Raw genomic sequence first — 20674 nt, 5'->3', positions numbered from 1 at the left:
CAGTTGGCAGCGCAGTTGCGGCGGTTGAACACCACCTAATCTTCGTGCTGCATATTTTCAGACTGTCATCGGCGTGCCTTGATCTAGCGGCGTGGATTTGTCGCCAGCATCCCTGCCTGTGACCCTTTCCTCAGTATTCCTTGCGGCTCCGCGCACGGCACGGGACCTCACCTGAGGAGGAGACAAAAAAGGCGCGTCAAGGCCCACAAGATCAACAGTTGGAAGCGCAGTTGCGGCGGTTGAACACCACCTAATCTTCGTGCTGCATATTTGCAGGTTAGTTGTTCGGTACTCCAAAGTCTACATTTTGGCCTTTCCCACGCCGCAACTACTTCCCAATCAGAATTTTTCTGTGAACCTTGAATTGCAAAATGCCCACTAACGCTGAACTTGCTAAGAAAATTGAAGAGCTTGAGACTTTGGTTACAGACCTCTCTTTGAAATTTGAGGAGAAAACAAAAGACAAAGATGTAGATGTTGAAGTCGCTGGCTTGCAGGCGAGTGTAAGATTCATGAGCGAACAGTTCGACGACATGGTGAAGGAACGGGATGAGTTGGTGGCGTCCAACAAGGCGCTCGTAGCGTCTAACAAGGAACTTGTGGCTAAAAATGCAGCGCTGGAAAAGCGTGTCCGCTAGCCTGGAACAGTACTCTCGACTCAATAATGTCGAAATCAAGGGTGTTCCAGTCACCAAAGGCGAAAACTGTGCAGCCACTTTGACAGCCATTGGGGGCGCTATCGACTGTCCTGTTTCTTCGGCTGACTTGGATGTCATTCACCGTGTGCCCACAAAATCCGACGATCTGAACATAATTGCCCGTTTTGGTTGTCGTGACAAGAAAAATGATTTCGTCCGGAAAGGACGCAAAGCCCGTTTGAGTACCAATCAGATTGGCTTTTCTGGCACACTAGCCAGTATATGTGAAGAACCATCTGACGTACGACAACAAGAAACTGTTTGCTATGGCCCTCAAACTGAAGAAAGAGCACTCTTGGCAGTTCCTCTGGACTGACAATTGCCTAATCAAAGCCAGAAGACGGAAATCATGCGATAGTAAAGTATACCGCATCTCATCCGAGGCTGACCTGCGTATTTTCAGGTAAAATGTTGAATAAGGGCATGTGCTCATCAAATCAAGATTTCTTTTGGTGTCCGCGGGTGTCTGTAAATCTCTGCTCACTGACGATCCCCGATCAGTCATTCATTTTAACGCAAGAAGCCTCCGGAAAAACATTGACAGTATCACTAATTTTATTTCATCACTAAATCACTCTTTTTCGTTTATTTGTACCTCGGAAACGTGGCTCTGTGACGCTGACTCTGACTTGTATGGTTTCCCATCTTATGTTCCCGAATACAGTCACCGCGAAATGGGTAGTCATGCTGGGGCTGCCATTTTTGTTTCTTCTGGCATTGCGTACAGTCGCAGGCATGACCTTAATTACCATTGACGTCAGTAACTGTGAATCAGTTTGGATAGAGACCGACCATTCATTCATTCCAGATAGTCGCAAAAATTTTATTCTCGGCTGTATTCATCGCTCACCATCATCTGCGGTCACTGAATTTCTATTAGCTCTAGATCGAATTCTTGACAAATTATCCTTTGAAAAAAAAATATATCTTACTTGTAGGCGATATAAATATAAAGTTATTAGATGAAACTTCCAATATGTATGCAGCTTATACCGATTGCTTTACTGGCTGCGGCCTTGAGTCATTAATTACTTCTCACACAAGATGCAGCTTTCGTGGGACAAACAGCCTATTAGATCATACTCTATCAAATGTTACGCCACCCTCAGTCTCTGGCGTAGTTGAAGTTGATATTACCGATTATTTTCCGATTTTTGTTGCTTTCCTTGGTGAGGCATCTCCAACGAAGTCCTCGTATTTTACAACTGCCTTTAACAAGAATAAGTTTGTTGACGCCATAATTTCCACTTACTGGTCTAATGTTAATTCATCATCTGATCCCGTTGAAGGAGTAACTGAATTCTGTAGCCTTTTCCTTGAAGCAGTTTTTGTCAGCTCGAGGAAAGTGAAGTGCAAAAAACATCATAACTTTCCTAGTAACCCTTGGATGACGAGTGCATTGTTAACTAGTTGAAGAAAGAAGGAAAATTTGTATAAAAAAACTAATAAACAACCTTTCAACAGAACTCTAGCGGAGCGATATAAAAAATACCGTAACGTATTGAACAAACTATTGAAAGTGGCCAAGCAACGCTTCTATAGCAATGCATTCATAAGTAATAAAAATAATCCCAAAAATCAGTGGAAGCGTTTGAACGAACTTTTGAAGCCGTCCTTTGCTCCTAAGACCATACCTAAAATTCGATTTAGCAACGAAACATACACTCAGCCTGACCACATAGCCAACGCTTTTAGTGCCTACTCTTCATTATCTCACGAGCACAGACTAGGAACGTATCAAATAGACTTGCCTCGCCCCACGCGTTCATTTTTTTTTCTTTTTCCCGTAACGTCTGAAGAAGTATATCGAACAATCGGCAACTTAAAAAACACGAGTCCCGGGTTAGACAGTATCTGCGCACGTCATCTAAAAATAGTGGCGGGTTTGGTCTGCGTACCCATGAGCAATTAAATTAATCTAATTTTCAAAACAGGCACTTCCCCCCCCCCCCCCGTGTTAAAAAGCGTAAAGGTCATTCCGGTGTATAACAAAGGTGATAAAACGGCAATGTCTAACTATAGACCTATTTCAATTCTTTCTTCCTTCAGCGAGATTATTGAGAAGTTGTTTGTTAAGCGTTGAACTAATTTTCTAGATAAGTTTAACCTACTAAAACAATGTCAATTTGCGTTTCGTTCTGGAAGTTCTACTAGCCTAGCCTTGCTTTCTTTAACTGATCGCATTAAACATTCAATTGACAATGGTTACCTAGTTGGCTCAGTATTTCTGGACTTCACCAAAGCTTTCGATACCATAAATCATAGTATCTTATTTGCAAAGCTTGAAAGCTTTGGGGTAACTGGCCCGCATTAACTCTAATAAAGAACTACCTTTTAAACAGGGAATACGTTGTGAGCACTAATGGTAAATTTTCAGAATCAAAAACTGTTAATCAAGGCGTGCCCCAGGGGTCGATACTTGGACCCCTGCGGTTTATACTGTACATCAATGATCGTCCTAATTGCCTGACTTCATGCCATTGCGTTTTATATGCGGATTATACTACAATAACATCTTCAGAGAAATGTATCGATGGCCTTACATCTAAGTTAGACACTGAACCCGCGAACCTGGCTAATTGGTGCCGTAATAATTGCTTATATATTAACCCTGAAAAAAACGAAGTATGTGATCTTTAAAACTAGTCAAAGGCAAATACCCTCCGTTCCTGCTTTAACGTTTGATACCAATCTTATCGCTGTTTGTAACTCTGTGTCGTTTCTTTGTGTTTTACTGGACTCTAACCTAAAATTTAATTCTCATATCAACCTTATTAAGAAAAAAACTGCATATGGTATTAGGGCCCTAAATAAAGCTCGTCCGTTTTTCTCACATGATGCGCTTTTATCACTGTACTTTTCTTTCATTCATTGTCCTTTAAATTACGGGACTGTTGCATGAGGCAACACCTATTATTGCCATACAACATCAGCTCAACACATCCAAAATCAATCAATTCGCATTATCACCAGGAGCCATCCTCAGCCGGTACCGGCGGTTGTCTCCGCGCATGAAGCGCTGGTGCATTAAGCTAGCTGAGTGCGACTATGAGCTGGCGTACCGGCCCGTCAAGTCCCATCAAAATGCTGATGTCCTTGTTCGGCTTCCTCTGTCATCCACCGATGACGAACCATGGCCTTCCCCTGACGTGCTAATGACGGAAGCACTTCCGAATTCCCCACTATCTGCTCAAAAGATAGCCTCATTGACGCAGGAAGACCCGACGCTTCCTCAAGTCTACAATGCGGTGCAAAAGGGCAGGATTCGTGACCTAACTGCGGACACCTTCAAACCTTTTATTAAAAAGGACGCCGAGTTGTCGACACTGCGTGGTTGCCTGCTTTGGGGCTCGCGGGTTGTGATACCAACGGTGGTTCGACCTGAAGTTTTGAAGCTTACCCATGCTGGTCACAAAGGTGTGGTAGCGATGAAGGCGGTCGCACGCAGTTATGTGTGGTGGCCTGCTATAGACCAAGAAATCGAGCGAACGGCGGCTGAATGTATTCAGTGCCAACAGTCCCGGAGAGACGACGCTAGAACTCCTTTTCCTACTTGGGAACACCCATCGCGCCCTTGGCAGACGCTACATTTTGACTTTGCTGGCCCGCTCGGCGGCCGAATGTTCTTGGTCATCGTAGACGTGTACACCAAATGGTTGGAAGTGCGGTGCGTCGCAAACGCTACTTCGGCGACGGTCATTCTGGAGCTCCGTCGACTGTTTGCTACATTCGGAATTCCGGAGAAGATCGTCACTGACAACGGTACTGCGTTCGTTTCAGCCGAGATGACCACGTTTCGTCAGAGGAACGGAATTCGGAAAATCACAAGTGCCCCGTACCATCCGGCAACTAACGGCCAAGCGGAACGCATGGTGTACGAACTTAAACTGGCGCTGGCACGAGAGAAGAGTACGGACATCAACCTTCGCTTTGCCAGGTTCCTTTTTAAAGAACACTCCACTGTTAGTTCGTCAACAGGGAAAAGAACAGCACAACTGATGCTTGGTCGGGAGTTTCCGACAAATCTACAGCTGCTAGCGCCTACTAGGCCCAGGTTCCATCCAGAACACTCCGAAACTTTGAAAAAGGATTGGCAGCCACAGCAGCAAGTTTTTTGCAAGGAACTTCGGCAATGGGCCTCGGTGGATTCCTGGCGTGCTCCTCGAGAGGGAAGGCATTCGCTCGTGATTAGTCCAGACGTCTACTGGACCGGTTCGCAGACACCTGAACCATTTACGCGTAAGGTGGATGGAGTACCCAGGTCAGCCGTCTTCTTTACCGATGCCGTTAGCCCTGGACACGTCGAATGCAGAGCTAACCCGGAACGAGAGGCTTGATGCTGAAGATAGCACAACCACTGGGAGCACTTCTGGAGAACAGCTATCGGCCGGCAAAGCTGCATGTCCTGAGCCAGCATTGCAACGGCGCACAAATCCACCGAGGAATAGACGTCGTCCTGCAAGACACAGAGACTCCAACTAGCAGGGGGGAGGAGTGCTATGTACCGGGCTAGGGTGCACGTGCCCACGAATGGGAGAAGACGAAGACGAAGTCCCGGTGCGCCAGAACGTGCAGCTGACCCGACGCCATGTTTTAGCCGCAGCCAGCGGCTGGACTCTTTCTCGTTCCTGCGATAAACGGCATCGAGACTTGACAGAAGGCTTTATTTTCCCAACTGCATTTTAATTTCATCGACCCCAGATTCTTAGTAAACCAGAACATCACAAGATTTGCCTCAAATAAATATTTTCTACTACCACGTGTTTTAACTAATTACGCAAAATGACTTCAACTTTCACAGCCATATCAATTAGGAATAGTCTACCAGCTGCTGTCAAATCCACTAAATGCATGTCTTCATTTAAATCATCCTTGAAAAACCATCTCTGGTCTGATTAATTGTTTCTATCGCTTATTCTTGTTAGTCTTTCCTATTGTGTAATTGATATGACGGCCTTGTACACCTACCTCGTACTTTTTCTGCTTCTATGGTTTACTCGAAATGTTGTAGTTCTTTTTATGTTGTAATTGCCATACATTTCCAATTGAATTTGTTTCTGCTATTTATTGTACATTTATATATTTATTGCTTGTCGCTATTTATTGTTTGCTGCCTGAAGTTTACTCAGTGATTACCCCTGTTGTTAACTTACCGAGGGTCCCGGTATAGTCTTCGACCTCGGGACCCTTGTCTGAAAAAATTTGTACTTTTATATTACTTGTCTACTGCATTTCAATAATCATCTTCTTCTTTCTTTCTTCTTTCTTCTTTCTCCTTTCTCCTTTCTTCTTTCTCCTTTCTCCTTTCTTCTTTCTTCTTTCTTCTTCTTTCTTCTCATTTTTTCTTTCTTCTTTCTTCTTTATTCTTTCTTCTTTCTTCTTCAAGGCGGCTTGTTCTGTAACAGAGTGGAATATACAGTCATCCCTTGCTGCAGCAAAATCGCTTCATTCTAATTACCGGTTTACGTGAAGTGTTCCATAATCCCAAGTGCAGCGCATTCAGAGCACGTAATGTCCCCTTCAAACAACGTTTTGGTCATAGCGATAAAATGTTCCTGTTCCAAGAAGTTCGTTACAATGAGGGTGTGTTATATGGCGGTTAGAGAGAATGCCCTTTAATGTGAACTGGTGAGGTCAGCCCTGCTAGGGACAAGGCTTGCTACACCAGATGGGGGGTGACTACGTTGATGAGTGGTGGATATCAGACATCAGGGTTACAGCAGGAAGAAGACAAACATAAAGCGTTAAAAAAGGACAAGAAAAACAAGAGAACGCTACCAGCAAAGTCCGCACATAGAAATACAATTGAAAAGGAAACCGTCAATGGAAACGCTGAAGCAAAATGACAAGTAAACCACGGGGGAAAATGAGTAACAACACCAACCCAAGAAAAATAAATGCATGAACGCCACTGTGCGAAAGAGTAGATATCGGGACACACTTGCTCTGTCTGTGATCTAGAGAGATTTATTCAGTTCAATCTCTCCTAGGAACTGGACAGAACTTTTGTACCTAAGGTACTGTCTGCACTATTGGCCCAGGGCCCAAGAAAATGAAAAAGTTCGAGACTGCATCCATGACGTACACTAGAAAGGGAGCTCGCTGCAGTTTTTCGCGCAGCAGCGAATCGAGGGCAGACGCACAGCAAGTGATTTACAGTCTCACGCACGGCGCAAGTCCGGCACAGGGAGGAATCTTCCCAACCTATCTTGAACTTAAAACTCCGAGTAAACGCTACATTCAGGCGCAGTCGGTGCAACACTCCTTCACACCGCTTGTTGAGGCCGCGTGGAAAGCGGAAGTTACAGTGCGGGTTAATAGCCTGAAGTGGTGGATACCTGAGGTGAGGTTCCCGCCACTCCGACCTTTGTGCAGCCCATCCACTTGCGAGGATAAGCGCGTTGCTGCCCTCTCGGGAGAAAGGAAGTTGGGTCGTGTTGCTCATAAGGTGGCTTGCACTGGCGGCTGCGTCGGATGCAATATTGTCTTGTATTCCCGAGTGACCAGGCAGCCACTGCAGAATGATGTCATGACCTTCGCGCACTGCCATTGTGTGAATATCGGCAATTTCACATACAAGCTTACTACGGTTGTTGTGAAGGTTTCGGAGCGCTTGTAAGGCGCTGCGCGGGTCGAGGAACATTACCCATTGCTGGGCATGATGTCCGCTGATGTAATGAAGTGCAGCCCTCACAGCTGCCAGTTCGGTAGCAGTCGAGGATGTTTCGTGGCTAAGTTTTCTTTGGATAGTGCACCGGGGTGATGGGATCCACGCGCCGATGGCGGATGAGCCCGGGCGAACCGAGCCATTCGCATAAACATGTGTGTAGCCTTTGTAAGTGCTGGAAATATACTCGAGTGTGAAGAGCTTGAGCGCGGCCACAGGCATGGCAGACTTTTTGCTAATTCCGGGTATCGTCGTGCAAATTTTCCATGGCGCCAGTATCTACGGTGCTACTATCGACTTTTGAGGTCTTTGAAAAATCGCCGGAAGCAGGTGTCTTGCATACTGTGTGGAGACGTCTGCCAAAGGATGCGTATGACACCGAGTCAAATGGCGGAAAGAAGTTCGAAGCACCTCTTGGCGTTGGAGCACTGTGGCGGGAAAGCACGGAGCTTCTCAAGGAGTTCCAACAGTCGATGTGCATTTAGGTAGACCCAGGCAGGTGCACATAGCTTTTTCCAGCACTGAGTCTATGACCTTCGGGCTTGTAGGCGATAGCTGATGTAGGGCCGGCAGGCTGTAACGCAAGAGGCCGACAAAAAGGGCTTTATATAGACAAAAGAGTGAGGATACAGGGCAGCCCCACGAATTCCCACCGAGCATACGCAGAATGTGCACAAAACACAGAAGCCGCTCCTTCATTCGCCGAATATGTGGAGCCCATGCCATTGAGCGGTCAAGCGTGACACCGAGAAACTTGTGGGACGACGAGAACTTTCTTGCCGGTTAAGGCAATCGCTATTGAAACTACGAAAATAGCACGGAGAGCAGCGCCGGGAGTGAAGCCGAACTTCACTTCGTCGTCGTCGTTTTTTTTTTTTTTAGGTACAGTAATCCCTCCCTATAACGAACTCGCTTTACTCGAAATATTGCTTTACTCGAAATTTATTTTGGTCACAACCCAAACGCATGCATTTAGGCCGCATTACTCGAAGTACAAGAAAAGCTTGACCGGCTTAGAGCGAAGTTGCGAGCGGAGGCATGGCCGAGCAACCCAGCGGCGAGTAATGCTTCAAACATGGCGGACCAACGCAAGCTGGTCTTTTCCCCGGCGATTTTCTCGAGCCGATCATGCTCGATTCGCGCCATCCGACTTTACACAAACAGTCCGAATGCGCGGTAGCGTCATTGGTCAATGACGTGGACTCGACGCTGCGCGAACACCCACACTCGAACCGTAGAATTAGCAGTGTCGTCGACAATGGGGCGCCGGAAAATTTTTGTTTTGCGAACTTCACTGCTGCACACCTCGAAAAAATTTCCCAGAGATCATGCAAAGCCACTAGTGAAATCCGGTCCGTTTTCATGATTGCGCTGGGCACCCAAAATGAACAGCTAATCGTTTTTTTAGCGCAACAAACGCAACCTCAGACTCGAGCGACGGAATTTTGCGGCGCTTTCCAGCGCGAAACTCGCGCAGTGTTCCGTGACGTCCGCACGCCCCCCTGTTAATTGGCCACATACACGGCCACTTTTATGATCGCGACCACAGCCTCATGCAATGCTTGGCCAAATTGGAGGAGGGCATGCTCGCGCCTGGCAAGAACTAGAAACAACCAAAGCTAGGTGCCTTTTTTGCACCTCAATAAAGCTTTTCTTCACTGAATACACTCTGTTTTGATTCCTTGCAGTTGTGGGGCAATTAAAGCTGAAACTTTTTCTAGTGTTCACTTATATCAAAATACCGTTTATAACAAAATTTTTCGCCGTCCTGCTGACTTCGTTATAACGAGGGATTGCTGTATTTATTAGAGTACTTTAATATTTCTACAAGAACATACATATTGGCGCTGGAAAAATGTCTTCACAGCAAAGCACCTATGTATAATAGCGAAGCGGAATTTAAAGACACTCAGTATATACGGTTCCCAAGATTTGCAGAGGAATTGAATAAAAGGCCCTAGAGCCTTTATACTTCGCTATCAGACTACCCGGAAAAATTCCCTCCCAGCAATGAGCAAATGTGCAGTAATGAAACCGACTTCAAAAGAGGCTGGTGCATAGACGGGTGAGGGGATGAGGAGGGGATAAGTATCGATTCGACAATGCTCACTTAGGAGTTTCAGCAATATTTTTCTTTTGACTCCTACTACGACCTCCTCCAACTCTACCTCTCAAATTGTGTAGGCCTTCACTAACTACCTAGATCCCCTCGCTCCCCATTCAATTCGGAAACCCAACTCAATCTAGTACAAAACAATTCGTGAACACCAAGTAAGTATTTTGTGGTGCAACCATTCCGCACTAGGCATACCTTAGCCAGCGGTAACACACATTTCTGCCGCTGCAATTAGCACCTTGTTCCAGTCGTTATGTCTCCAAAGGGGTACCACTTTGAAGCGTTCATCAAACTCAAGGTATCTCTACTCGCCGACAGCGAGGGAAACAGAGAGAGAGAGAGAGAGAGAGAGAGAGAGAGAGAGAGAGAGAGAGAGAGAGAGAGAGAGAGAGAGAGAGAGAGAGAGAGAGAGAAAACACCTTTATTGAGTCCTGTGGTTCAGCGGTGCGTGGCGGCCGCCGGTTGAAGTCTGGCGGCGACGGTGGCAGCTCCTGTGACCAAGAGTGTTTGCACGTCCAGGTCCGACCTGTCCAGCGTACCACTTGTAAACGTTCATCAAACGGAACGTAATTTTACTCGGCGACAGCGAGGAGAACCCAGCAGTATCACGCAGACTGGGCGTCCCGGAAACATGGGTGCCTGATTAACAAAAACGAAGCACAGCTAAATTTTTATGCAAGGCGTCACCGGCACTAAGCATGGACGTTTTCAAGAACTTGGAGACTCCCAAGTGGAATTGATAAATTAGCAGCGAATGGGACGATCTCTCGCTTATAACATTATCGTGGTCAAGGCACTTGAGTACCAAATGCTTCCATTGCTCCCCGCTCCTGTTTTAGGGTCAGCAGAAAATGAATAAGCAAGTTTAGGGAGCGTAAGAAATGTTTGCTGTCAGAATTGCGCGCCTCAAATAAAACGGCTTCCGCCAGGTACTTGGGGCCACGTCTGCGCGGTAGAATTGGCATCAAATTTTTTTTTTAATTTCCACACGTAAACTTACCTGCACGTTACAATCGGGGACGCGTTGGAATCGCAATTTGCGCACGCGAGAAGACGGAGAAAAGAAATCGAAGGAAGAGGTGCAACCACGATGTAGAAGTGAAGCGTCTGATGTGTACCACCAGGGGAAACTGTAATGTTTTCGCGATGAAAGCAGGTAAGCGACTTCAGTGCCCAGAGGAATTATTTCTCTTGTGTGTAGTCTTATACCATGCCCCATCTCGGCGTCGGTGACTAATTTATTTCTCCTTATGTCCACATTAAGCTTTTCCCGCGGCGACATATATACAGTGCGTTTATTGTGGTCGAAATGTTAACAGGGCGTTGCCGTACATTCCTGCATAAAATGTAGAGAGAGAGATAGATAGAGAGAGAGAGAGATTAGCAACATGTGAAAACACTCCATCCAGACGCTCCAAACCTAATTTGACCAAGCTACTATGCCACAGCTTTTTTTCACGCCTACCAAGTCACACCCCCCTCCCCCTCTCCCCGTTTTAGGTGACGGCGCTGCTGACATAGCTAAGGATGATTACTTACTAAGAACACAAAACTCCACACTGCAACTTGATCGATTTCTAATGGCCCTCCGACTGCCGTTTAAGACTGCGTGAACGATAATAGTCGGGAGATCTTGCCGATACCCACATACTCGCGTACGTTTGTTTTGTATCGTGTTTTATAGCCAGACATGCCTGAAAATATTGTAATTTTACTCTTTGTCGCGCTTCGGCACGCTCAACTGCTACAGCCGCTCGAGCACTCCTCCTTCTCGTCTACAGCCACGCTTGGTGCGCGCGAAAGATTTACGACCGACGCCACGTGACCAGAGAGCTATTTTGGGGGGCAGGGGAACGCTTTTCGCCGAGTACGCATGTACACAGGCGCGCACATAACACACACACACATATGGGCAACTAGGCGGGCAGGCAAGCAAGCAGCACAGTTGACCGGACAGGTCTTCCTGCTAGGGCCGAACGAGCGTAATCTTGCCATAGGCCGGAGTTCCCGCGCGACATCGGGTCGTGATCGGAGCTGACAGAGACGAAGTGGTTGCTGTCAGCCTCGCGCCGTCTCGGGTGTCGGAGCCGCGCCTCGAGTGCAGCATGGCCTGCGCGGAGCCAGCAAGAGAGGGACTGAGTGCGCGTAAGAGTGCGCAGGGGCAGCCCTCGTGCGAGTGGAGCGCTCCGGAGGTGACCGGGAAGATTTGGCGGAACGTCAGGCGAGAGATACGCAGAGCCGGATGCTATCTGCGGGGATCCAGATGGAAACGCCGGCTTCTCTCGGCGTCAGTCACCATACGGAAGAACGTTCTGTGGCGTGAGCGAAGTTCTAATGCGAGTGATGTAAATGGTAGTGTTGCTGCCGCCGAGACACTTGTCGTCATGGCGACGAAGGGGAATTGCGTTGCTTGGGTTTCTTTAGCGTGACTCGATAGTTCTCACCGGGAGTGTTTGGGTTCGCGTTGCTTGCGCTCTTTTCGCGTGACCACAAATCATTTAACGAGCGATTCTAAAACATTGTCTCCTTGCCCTTCTATCTAAAATTCGCTTTTTTCTGTTGATGCGGAGCGAACATTCTGCGTGTTTGACTTGACTTGATTTTATTGAAACCTAATCCGGCTCCGTGTCTGAAGGCGGATCAGTAGATTGACTCTCTAGTCCAGGGTCCCTGGCTATGGCCGGCCGTACGAGCACGCCTCACCAGGTTGTTGTTTTTTCTCTCAGTCAAATGAAAGCATCGTCCTTCGGAGGGAATTCTAGTAAATGGCCAGTTATTCATTAGCTGACATTGAACTGACACTAAAGGTCCAACTTTTAGGCTGACGCATACATAAATTGAAAGATGTCGCAACGTTGCTTTTGGAATCGTTTGTTTGTTTTCACACCAGCGCCTGGCCACGCAGGGTTATAACATGTGCTCAAAGCGGAGCGCACATTGGTTCCTCTGGCGTTTGTTCGCGCCCGGCTATATTGTTTGACGTGGAAAGAGTGCGAACCGCTCGCCGCTTAACCGAACTGTTCTGGTTTGGCCGACAATGTTCTCGATCTGTTTGGATGTCTCTGGAAAGGACCGCACTCAGAAAAAAAAATGCGTGCAGTCAAAACGCCGCGACATTCTATTCACCGGCCCTCGACTGTGCGCTTCATTCTGTTTGGCTGCTTCGTCGACGATTGCTCTTGCTTATATTCTGTTGCGGAGCGAGAGTGCGCTCTAGGAAGTTTTCTGAACTGCAAGAACTTTGCGTCGTTTTTTTTTACTGTGGGGCGGTATAACAGTTCCCAAACAGATGGGTTCTCCCGCAACATTCTTTGCTGTAAAATAAGTTGCCCGCTTTTTCTCTCTCGTTTTACTCTTTCAGGTTACCGTATTTGCACGATTCTAAGCCGCACCTTTTCTCGCTGAAAGTAGCCGCAATATTCGCGTGTGCGTTACAATTAGACTCAAAACGTAAATCATCAGCTTTTCATGTTCCACGCTTGTTTTATTGCGAGCAGGAGCTATAACTAAGCAAGTTTGAAGCACCAAGCATTTTTACTGCCACAGTTGCGTCAAATAAACTATCTTCTGCCAGGTACGGGATGCCATGTCTCTTACATCTGCGCGGTAGTATCGGTATCAAATTATTAATGCGTAGCATTCTTTACCGAGTACAGACCCCCAGAGCCAGGACCGTGTAACGCCCTGCATTTCCACAAAAATGCAGATATTGCGGAAGTTTCACCTGTAATTGCTATAATGGCGTAAATGGAGATGACTGGTCGCACAAAACTTTGCAAAAAAGTGTGGTTGATTCCTGTGTCGTAGGAATCGGTAAAACACAAAAGTGAAAGGTGCAGCTCGATCTGCAGCTGGGCATGATTTGCGGGTCGGCGACTGTCTTGTGGGTGTGCTTGGAGAGCGACGTCCTGTTGGCGGGTCGCTTCGGCAAAAGAGTACTGGCATCATTTCTGTGACGGATATGACGTCAGTGAAATCTTGGTGTATACCGGCATAAAACACCTTCTTGTTAAAATATAAAACCCGTAAACGAACAACCCTAAGTATAATGTACCCGTTAGTACTAAAGGTTGCTTCCCCGCAAGAAGACCATGTGTGCAGGGGTGCACCTCTTACAGGCCGCTTGCTTCGTTGTACTGGCGTCATTTCCGTGACGGATATGACGTCAGCGAAGTCTGTGTACCCCGGAATAAAAGACTTTCGTGTTAAAACTAAAAATAAGACAAATATAAAATAATTACAGAAAATGGCGAGCCGTGTAACGCCGTGCATTACCACAGTAATGCAGATTTCGCGAACGTTCGAAAGTGTGAAAAACTAAAAAATAAGAAAAATATTTAAAAATGCGGGAAATGGCGAACCATGTAACGGCGTGCATTTCCACAATAACGCAGATTTTGCGGAAATTACTCCTATAATCGTTGTATTAGCGTAAATGAAATAATTAGTAGAAATAAATATTGAACCACTAAAAAATAAGGAAAATACAAAAATTACGGAAAATGGTGAATGATGTAACGCCCTGCATTTCCACAATAATGCATATTTCACGAAAGTTCCACTTCTAATCGTTATAATAGCGCAAATGGAGACCGTTGGTCGGACAGAATTTAGAAAAACCCAAAAATTTTGGCTGAAAAAAACTCACACTCAAGACAAGCGGCATAAGAATGCTGCGCATTAGTAGATAATTCTCAGAATTTCTGCAGAATTTGTTCTTCGAATTTTCATCCGTAAACTTATCTGCGCGTTACAATCGCGGACGCGTCAGCATCGTGCTAATACGGTATGTCGTTGCCAATGTCGCATCTGTTTACACTTTCCGTGCAAATTACCGTTCAGCAATGTTGTATTTGAAAACTCCCTGAGGTTGTAGTAAGCAACTTTATTTTGTTGTTTTTGTTGTTTCGGGACCATTTCTGTAGGCAGACTGTGCGCCATTTCACTACAGACGCAAAACAAAGCTTGTTTTTTTTTTCAGCACATCACCTATAAGCGGGTTTTTGTTACAAAAACGACGCATGGGATTGTCACGTTCAACACATAGTCAAAAGCCCCAGGTACAAAAATTGTATACTAACCTTCTTTCCCCTTAGCGCGAACTTATTTCGGAATGGCACAATTGGAATTAAGTACTAGCTTCTCTCTCTCCCTCTCTGTCTGTCTGTCTGTCTGTCTGTCTGTCTGTCTGTCTGTCTGTCTGTCTGTCTGTCTGTCTGTCTATCTATCTATCTATCTATCTATCTATCTATCTATCTATCTATCTATCTATCTATCTGTCTGTCTGTCTGTCTGTCTGTCTGTCTGTCTGTCTGTCTGTCTGTCTGTCTGTCTGTCTATCTATCTATCTATCTATCTATCTATCTATCTATCTATCTATCTATCTATCTATCTATCTATCTATCTGTCTATCTGTCTATCTATCTGTCTGTCTGTCTGTCTGTCTGTCTGTCTGTCTGTCTGTCTGTCTGTCTGTCTGTCAGTCACAGTCAGTCACAGTCAGTCACAGTCAGTCACAGTCATTCAGTCACAGTCATTTAGTCACAGTCATTTAGTCACAGTCATTTAGTCACAGTCATTTAGTCTCAGTCATTTAGTCTCAGTCATTTAGTCACAGTCATTTAGTCACAGTCATTTAGTCTCAGTCAGTCAGTCTCAGTCAGTCAGTCCGCCCACCCGCCCGTGCCTTCATTCATACATCAATACACCTTTAAAAACACAACATATTTTTTATTTTATTTATTAATCTGCTAACTGTCTCTTTTTTCATAAAATCTACATTTCGGGTGAATACTCCTGTCCATTTGTATCTAATTGGCTGTACATCTCCCACGGCTTTCTGGTGCGGGTGTATTTCCCCAGTTTTTTATTTTTTTCTTTTTGCGAGGGCGGGGGCACCCGGAAAAGAATCGGAACTGGGGCAGAAACTCTTATTTCAACCAACAGGAGAATATTTTTAGTCCCGGACATCTGGGTCGAAAGACAAAAGCCGCGCGGAAAGGATACTTTGCATTGCAAAATTTCGAAGCCCCCGGAACGGTATACGGATCATGCGGAATTTAAGGGTGGGAAAACGATAACGAATTGGTAAAGTTATATTCCACTTCGAACAAAAGGGAGCGGACGGATGAGGGGAAAATATCGGAGCTAGAGGGACAGGAAAAAATCGTGTGGGGGAGGATACAAAGAGACAAGCGGCCGTTCCGCTGAAAACGAATCGATTTTCGTTGCGGCTTCTCCACTGCGAACGCTGCTCTCGTTCAATCTTTCAGAGCAGCCATTATGCATGCGTTTTCCCCGGCGTGTACCGTATATACTCGCGCTTATACGGGCGCGCGCGTACGGTTCGCACAACTCGTGCATGTTTGAAGGCCCGGGAGATGCCAGGACGCTCAAGCGGCTGCCCGAATTCGCGGCCGTAAATAATGCCCAACTCCGCGATGCAGCCAACCGCGAACATTAATCGCCCGGACGGCGTACTTTCCTGCGTCGCCCGGGGGGAAGGTGGGGGAGCAGAACGGTGGGGAAACTTGTTCATTAATCAGTGCTCTTACGGCCCTCCAGATTTCCTCAGCGGTGTCCGGTTACCGCTGGGGTCACTCGGTGAGCCGAGATACATGACCGCTCGGACTTGGCCGCCGAGGCGCGTTTAAACCGAGACCTGGCGGGTGGCTTGTTGAGGAATCTTGCGCGGGTTAGCGCCGGCATCTCATTAGTGGGGTGTGCAGGCACGTCCCTTGATTAACCTCTCGGATTCAGACGGCGACCGCCTTACCAGAGGGCGGATTTGTTTGCTTCTCGGGGAGAGCTCCTCTTACAAAGTCCCGCCACCTCGACCAAGTTGGTGGCGCAAGCATTATTGCGCGAAGAGAAGGCGGACTGATGAAACACTTTCCAGGCTTTCTCGCGTTCCCTGGAGATGAAACACGCGAGACTTTCAATCAGTGCGGGGCGCAGCAGGAGCGAAAGGATTGGCTATACTTAACGAGCGGTCGTCCCCCGGCTTTTGTCGCTTACCGAGAGAATGTGAGACATTTACCTCAAACGAAACTGAGCTGGTGACAGTCATTCTTTTAACAAAACTCGCAGCTTTCGGATGAATAAAACCTGAGTGCACGGAAAGCTAAAACTTTGGAGAGGCGAAAAATATAGACAACTGGTCGCGATTTGACGATGCGGTAGACCTGATTGTGGTAGCAGCTCCCGGGTGAGTTTCGACACCTGATCAGAGGATACTGGCCGTAGTTCCGCAGTGGCTAAGGCGTTGTGCTACTGAGCCCAAAGGCACTAATTCGATCCCGGCCGTGGCGGCCTTTTTTCAGATGGAGGCGAAAATCAGAACAGCCGCGTGTTGAGCTTTCGACTCGCGCAAAAGATCCACTCAGGGGCGCTAAAAATTAATCCGGAGCTTTCCACTACAGCGCGCCTCATAGCCCAGGTGTAGCTTTGTGGCGCGAAAACCCCTAAATTTGAATATTTCGTCAGGAGGCAGCTGGAGATTTTAGGTATAGGGCTACGGAGTTAGACGGATTGATGAAAAATAAAGCGGTGGGGCGAGAGGGCTATACTCGTATGAGTGGCATTCGCGCCAAGAACGTTGCAGGCATTTTGCTTCTTGGGCGCGCTAGAAAGTGCACTCAAAATGCATATAGTGTTGGTATTTATGGCATGTCTGCGAAGTATTTTGCATCTCGACTCGCAAAATGGTCTGGATAATAAGCTAGATTCTGCTATTACGTGTGAGACACTTTCGACCATCTAAGTGCTCTGCTTGTCGTTTCGAGGCAAACGCAGCAGTTGGTTGTAAATGCATGAGAAGTAATGGCAGCCCCTGCGCATAGACCTATATTACTGTATTTTACATCATGTGGTCCCACAGGTTCCGTATGGTGTCGAGGAGATGTCGAGTGCGATGAAACTTGCATGGATGAGTCGGTTCATCACCAAACGTCTTATGTTTGGTCCCCGTGGGCAGCGGGTTGTGCTTGTACGGCAGAAAGCCTCTTCCGTCCTCTGCACTGTGTCGATCCTCTCTGTGCTCAATGCGCTGTGCCATCATGCCTTTTGACGAGTAAAGCGCAATAGTTACGCAAAGGACGAAGGAGTACAAGTACAATCGCCTGTTGTCCTCCTACGTCATTTGCGTAATTTTTGCGCTTTACTCATCTACCATGCGAAACCAACTTGCCCATAAGTCATGTTTTTATTGTCTTTATTATTCATTTTTTATCTTTATCTTGTCTTTCTTGTCTTTATTGTTTATAATCATGTCTTTATTGTTCATTCGATATTGAGGGAAGAGTGTATACTTTTACCGGCACTACTAATGCCCTAGTTTTCCTCGAATGATTGCCTTCTGTTCCCACCTGCTGGCAGGACCATTCTATCTCGCCCTTTAAAACTCCTCCAGTCTTTGCAACACTGCCCCGCTATAGCGTCTCGACTTCAGCGGTGCCATGCCACTTCTAGTTCCTCTTTCTCTCTCCATTTCTCTTTTGGCCTTTCTTTCAATTGTATAAACCCCGCCCCCTTGCCCTAACAGCCCCACGCCTGCAGCTTCTCCAGCTTACTTACGAGACCGGCGGCCCAGTTCCACTGACTCGGTTTAATGGCAGAACGGAATAGCAAAAAATCCCCAGCCATCTCCACTCACGTGAAGCCTGGGGAGGGGCGAAGCACGCAGTGCATGAGTGTATTCTTAGCACCTTCGCGTTTTTGTCAACGGAGATGAAACCGTTGAGGGGAAGAGGTATACAGCTTTGCTGCACAAGTCTCGTGTCTTTGAAGCACGAATTGTTCTAGCGCGAGGCGTTGGAAAACGAGTGTCCCGGTGTTTTTTTAGCACGCGTTACGTTCTAGCGCGAGGAGTAAACGAGTGTCCCGTCGTTTTAGTACCGTGACTACATGAGACGATGGTTACGACGACGACATGAGACGCCCACAGCCCGAGCCCCTAATAAATAGGTGATGATAGCAGCACGCTCCACGAGGCAGAGTTTCCTCACTTCCATATTTCCTTCTAGCGGTAGATTAGTTAATGACGATCTTCACTATCCAGGAACAACATTGCACCAATTTACGCTAGTATACCAAGCGCTGTGCCTCGTTTTCGCGTTACTTTCCTCTTTCCGTCGCCTAACTATACCGAACAGCACTTCTGCCGGAATCTAAATTGTTGGAAAACTACGTAGAAATACGTAAGTAACCCCTGTTACGTGTATACGATACTTAAAATTACGTGTCGCTGGTTTAGACTCGGCTGCGACTCAAGAACGACAACGGAAATCACCCCTGCGCCCCGTCACCGCACTGGCTGTTCCCCACGGGCGCGGAGAGTATTTTGAACGTGGCACCAGTCGCTTCCACAATTTTTCGGTCTTGATCTGCTGATAAATTGCTGCAGTGACAAAAGAGAAAGTAGGTGAGAAAAAGTAGGCAATGCCACGCATTAACACAATCTCCATTCAAAACACCCGCGCGCGTTGACGTCGGTTCACCAGAGTGATACACCACATGAGCTATTGCCATTCTTCGCTTGCACCCGAGTATAGGTCCCTGAGTTAGTGTCGAAGTAGGGTGGATGAATATTTTCTTCTGTCTTTTTTTTTTTTTTTGCCGCACCTGGTCGTTACCCGTGTTTTGCCGTGTACCGATGGTTTCGTAGTTGGATGGAGGCGGCGGCAACGAAGCAGCTGCCGTCATCTCCACCTTGCCACGCTTGTGTGCGCATGCGTGGGTATTGCACGCGCTACTTCTCTCTGTGTTTTATTTCTGAGGCACGCGCCGCGGTATGCGTCGCCGCCGACGGAAATCGCGTCAGCTGTTTTTCTGTCGTGGCTTCCTGTGACGGAAGGGTTATAGCCTAGCAATATTTATTTATTTATTTATTTATTTATTTATTTATTTATTTATTTATTTATTTATTTATTTATTGTGAGGTTTAACGTGCGGACGCTACACAGGCGATGAGTCGCGCCCTAGTGGAGGGCTCCGGATTAATTCTGACCACCTGGGCATCTTTGACGTGTGCCGAAATCTCGACCCCACGGGCGTTTTTGCTTCGAACCCGCGACCTTGGGCTCAGCAGCACAACGCCATAGCCACTGAGTTTAGTCTAGTGAGTCAAGTAACGCTCGCGCATTGATGAACCGTCGCCAACGCAGGGACCCTGACGCACCAGCTGATCAAGTTCCGCGCCGCCAGCGGCTTCCTCATGGCGCAGACGTACCTGTCCACGGTGCTGCTCTTCTCGGGCTTCTATCTCGTCATCTACAGGCTCAACGTGAGTTCCACCGCAGATGCCTCCAGCAGTGCTCTCGGCTGGCAACACTGAGAGCAGTAATCGGCTAAGCCTATTGGTAGTCCATTAACGCTGCATCATGCGATTGAGCGCGACGACCGGTAAGGACGTAGAGCAGACTGGACAAGAGAGAGTGTCGTCGCTGATTGGGTTAGGTGGCTAATCAATTCAGACTGCGAATGATCGTGTGGACTAGCGGGGGAAAACAAGCATACAAGTGCTTTCTTGAGTGAAGTAGGTGGCTGAGCTACTTGGTATTCGACTGAGACTGCGATTAGGTCCCCCGACTGACAATGACAACCAGCAGACAGAACGCGAGCCTGTCGGCTTGTTTTCCTGGTTAGTCGTCGCGCTCAATCGGCGTCTCGATGAATTACGTTACGTGGAGCCGCTTCGCGAAATTTTCTGCCCGTGTATCGCTCACCACCTCGGGACACACTGTCGCTCCTGCAGATTTTAAAGAAGCAGCGTATTAATGTATGAATTTAAACCGCAGGCAACCGTTAATACATTGTACTAATGCAGAGACTATATTTGCGGCACATGACGTTCCGTCTCCCTATTTAGAACTGTGAAATTAACTCCTTTGTGTGGTGAATACCCTCCTTTTAAGTCTATAGGTAAAAATTAAGAAACAAAAATCTAATTCTTCGCATAGACCTTAATGAAGCGGGATTGATGTATTTTGTGCGGAGGGGACGGACATTGAAAGAGAACAAATTGAGACCGTTGTGAAAGTAGCCGATTTCGTCTGCACTCTCGTTAGTATAAACTTTTCCACACCCCTAAGCTGGTCGGGCTTCATCGTCATTCTCGCCATGTTTGCGCCCATTGCAACTGCTAAAGATTATATGATTAATGGATAATTCGGGTTGTAAAGGGACCCTGCAACA

At 47.0% G+C, this 20674-nt stretch overlaps 1 protein-coding gene across 2 annotated transcripts in view; it reads left to right on the top strand.

The window, feature by feature from the left end:
• LOC144146101 (uncharacterized) overlaps nucleotides 1–20674 on the top strand; it is a 281191-nt gene that overhangs the window by 214498 nt on the left and 46019 nt on the right. For both annotated transcript variants that reach the window (XM_077678046.1, XM_077678047.1), the window contains one exon: nucleotides 19645–19763. In XM_077678046.1, coding sequence (XP_077534172.1) covers nucleotides 19645–19763 — 119 coding nt within the window. The remainder of the gene's footprint in view (nucleotides 1–19644; nucleotides 19764–20674) is intronic.

This window comes from Haemaphysalis longicornis, unplaced genomic scaffold, assembly GCF_048455015.1.
Source record: "Haemaphysalis longicornis isolate Haplotype H1 unplaced genomic scaffold, Haemaphysalis longicornis Haplotype H1 scaffold_7, whole genome shotgun sequence".
In the NCBI taxonomy this organism is placed as follows: Eukaryota; Metazoa; Arthropoda; class Arachnida; order Ixodida; family Ixodidae; genus Haemaphysalis; species Haemaphysalis longicornis.
The sequence above is the reverse complement of the archived record's forward strand: the minus strand, read 5'-3'. Positions and strand labels throughout refer to the sequence as shown.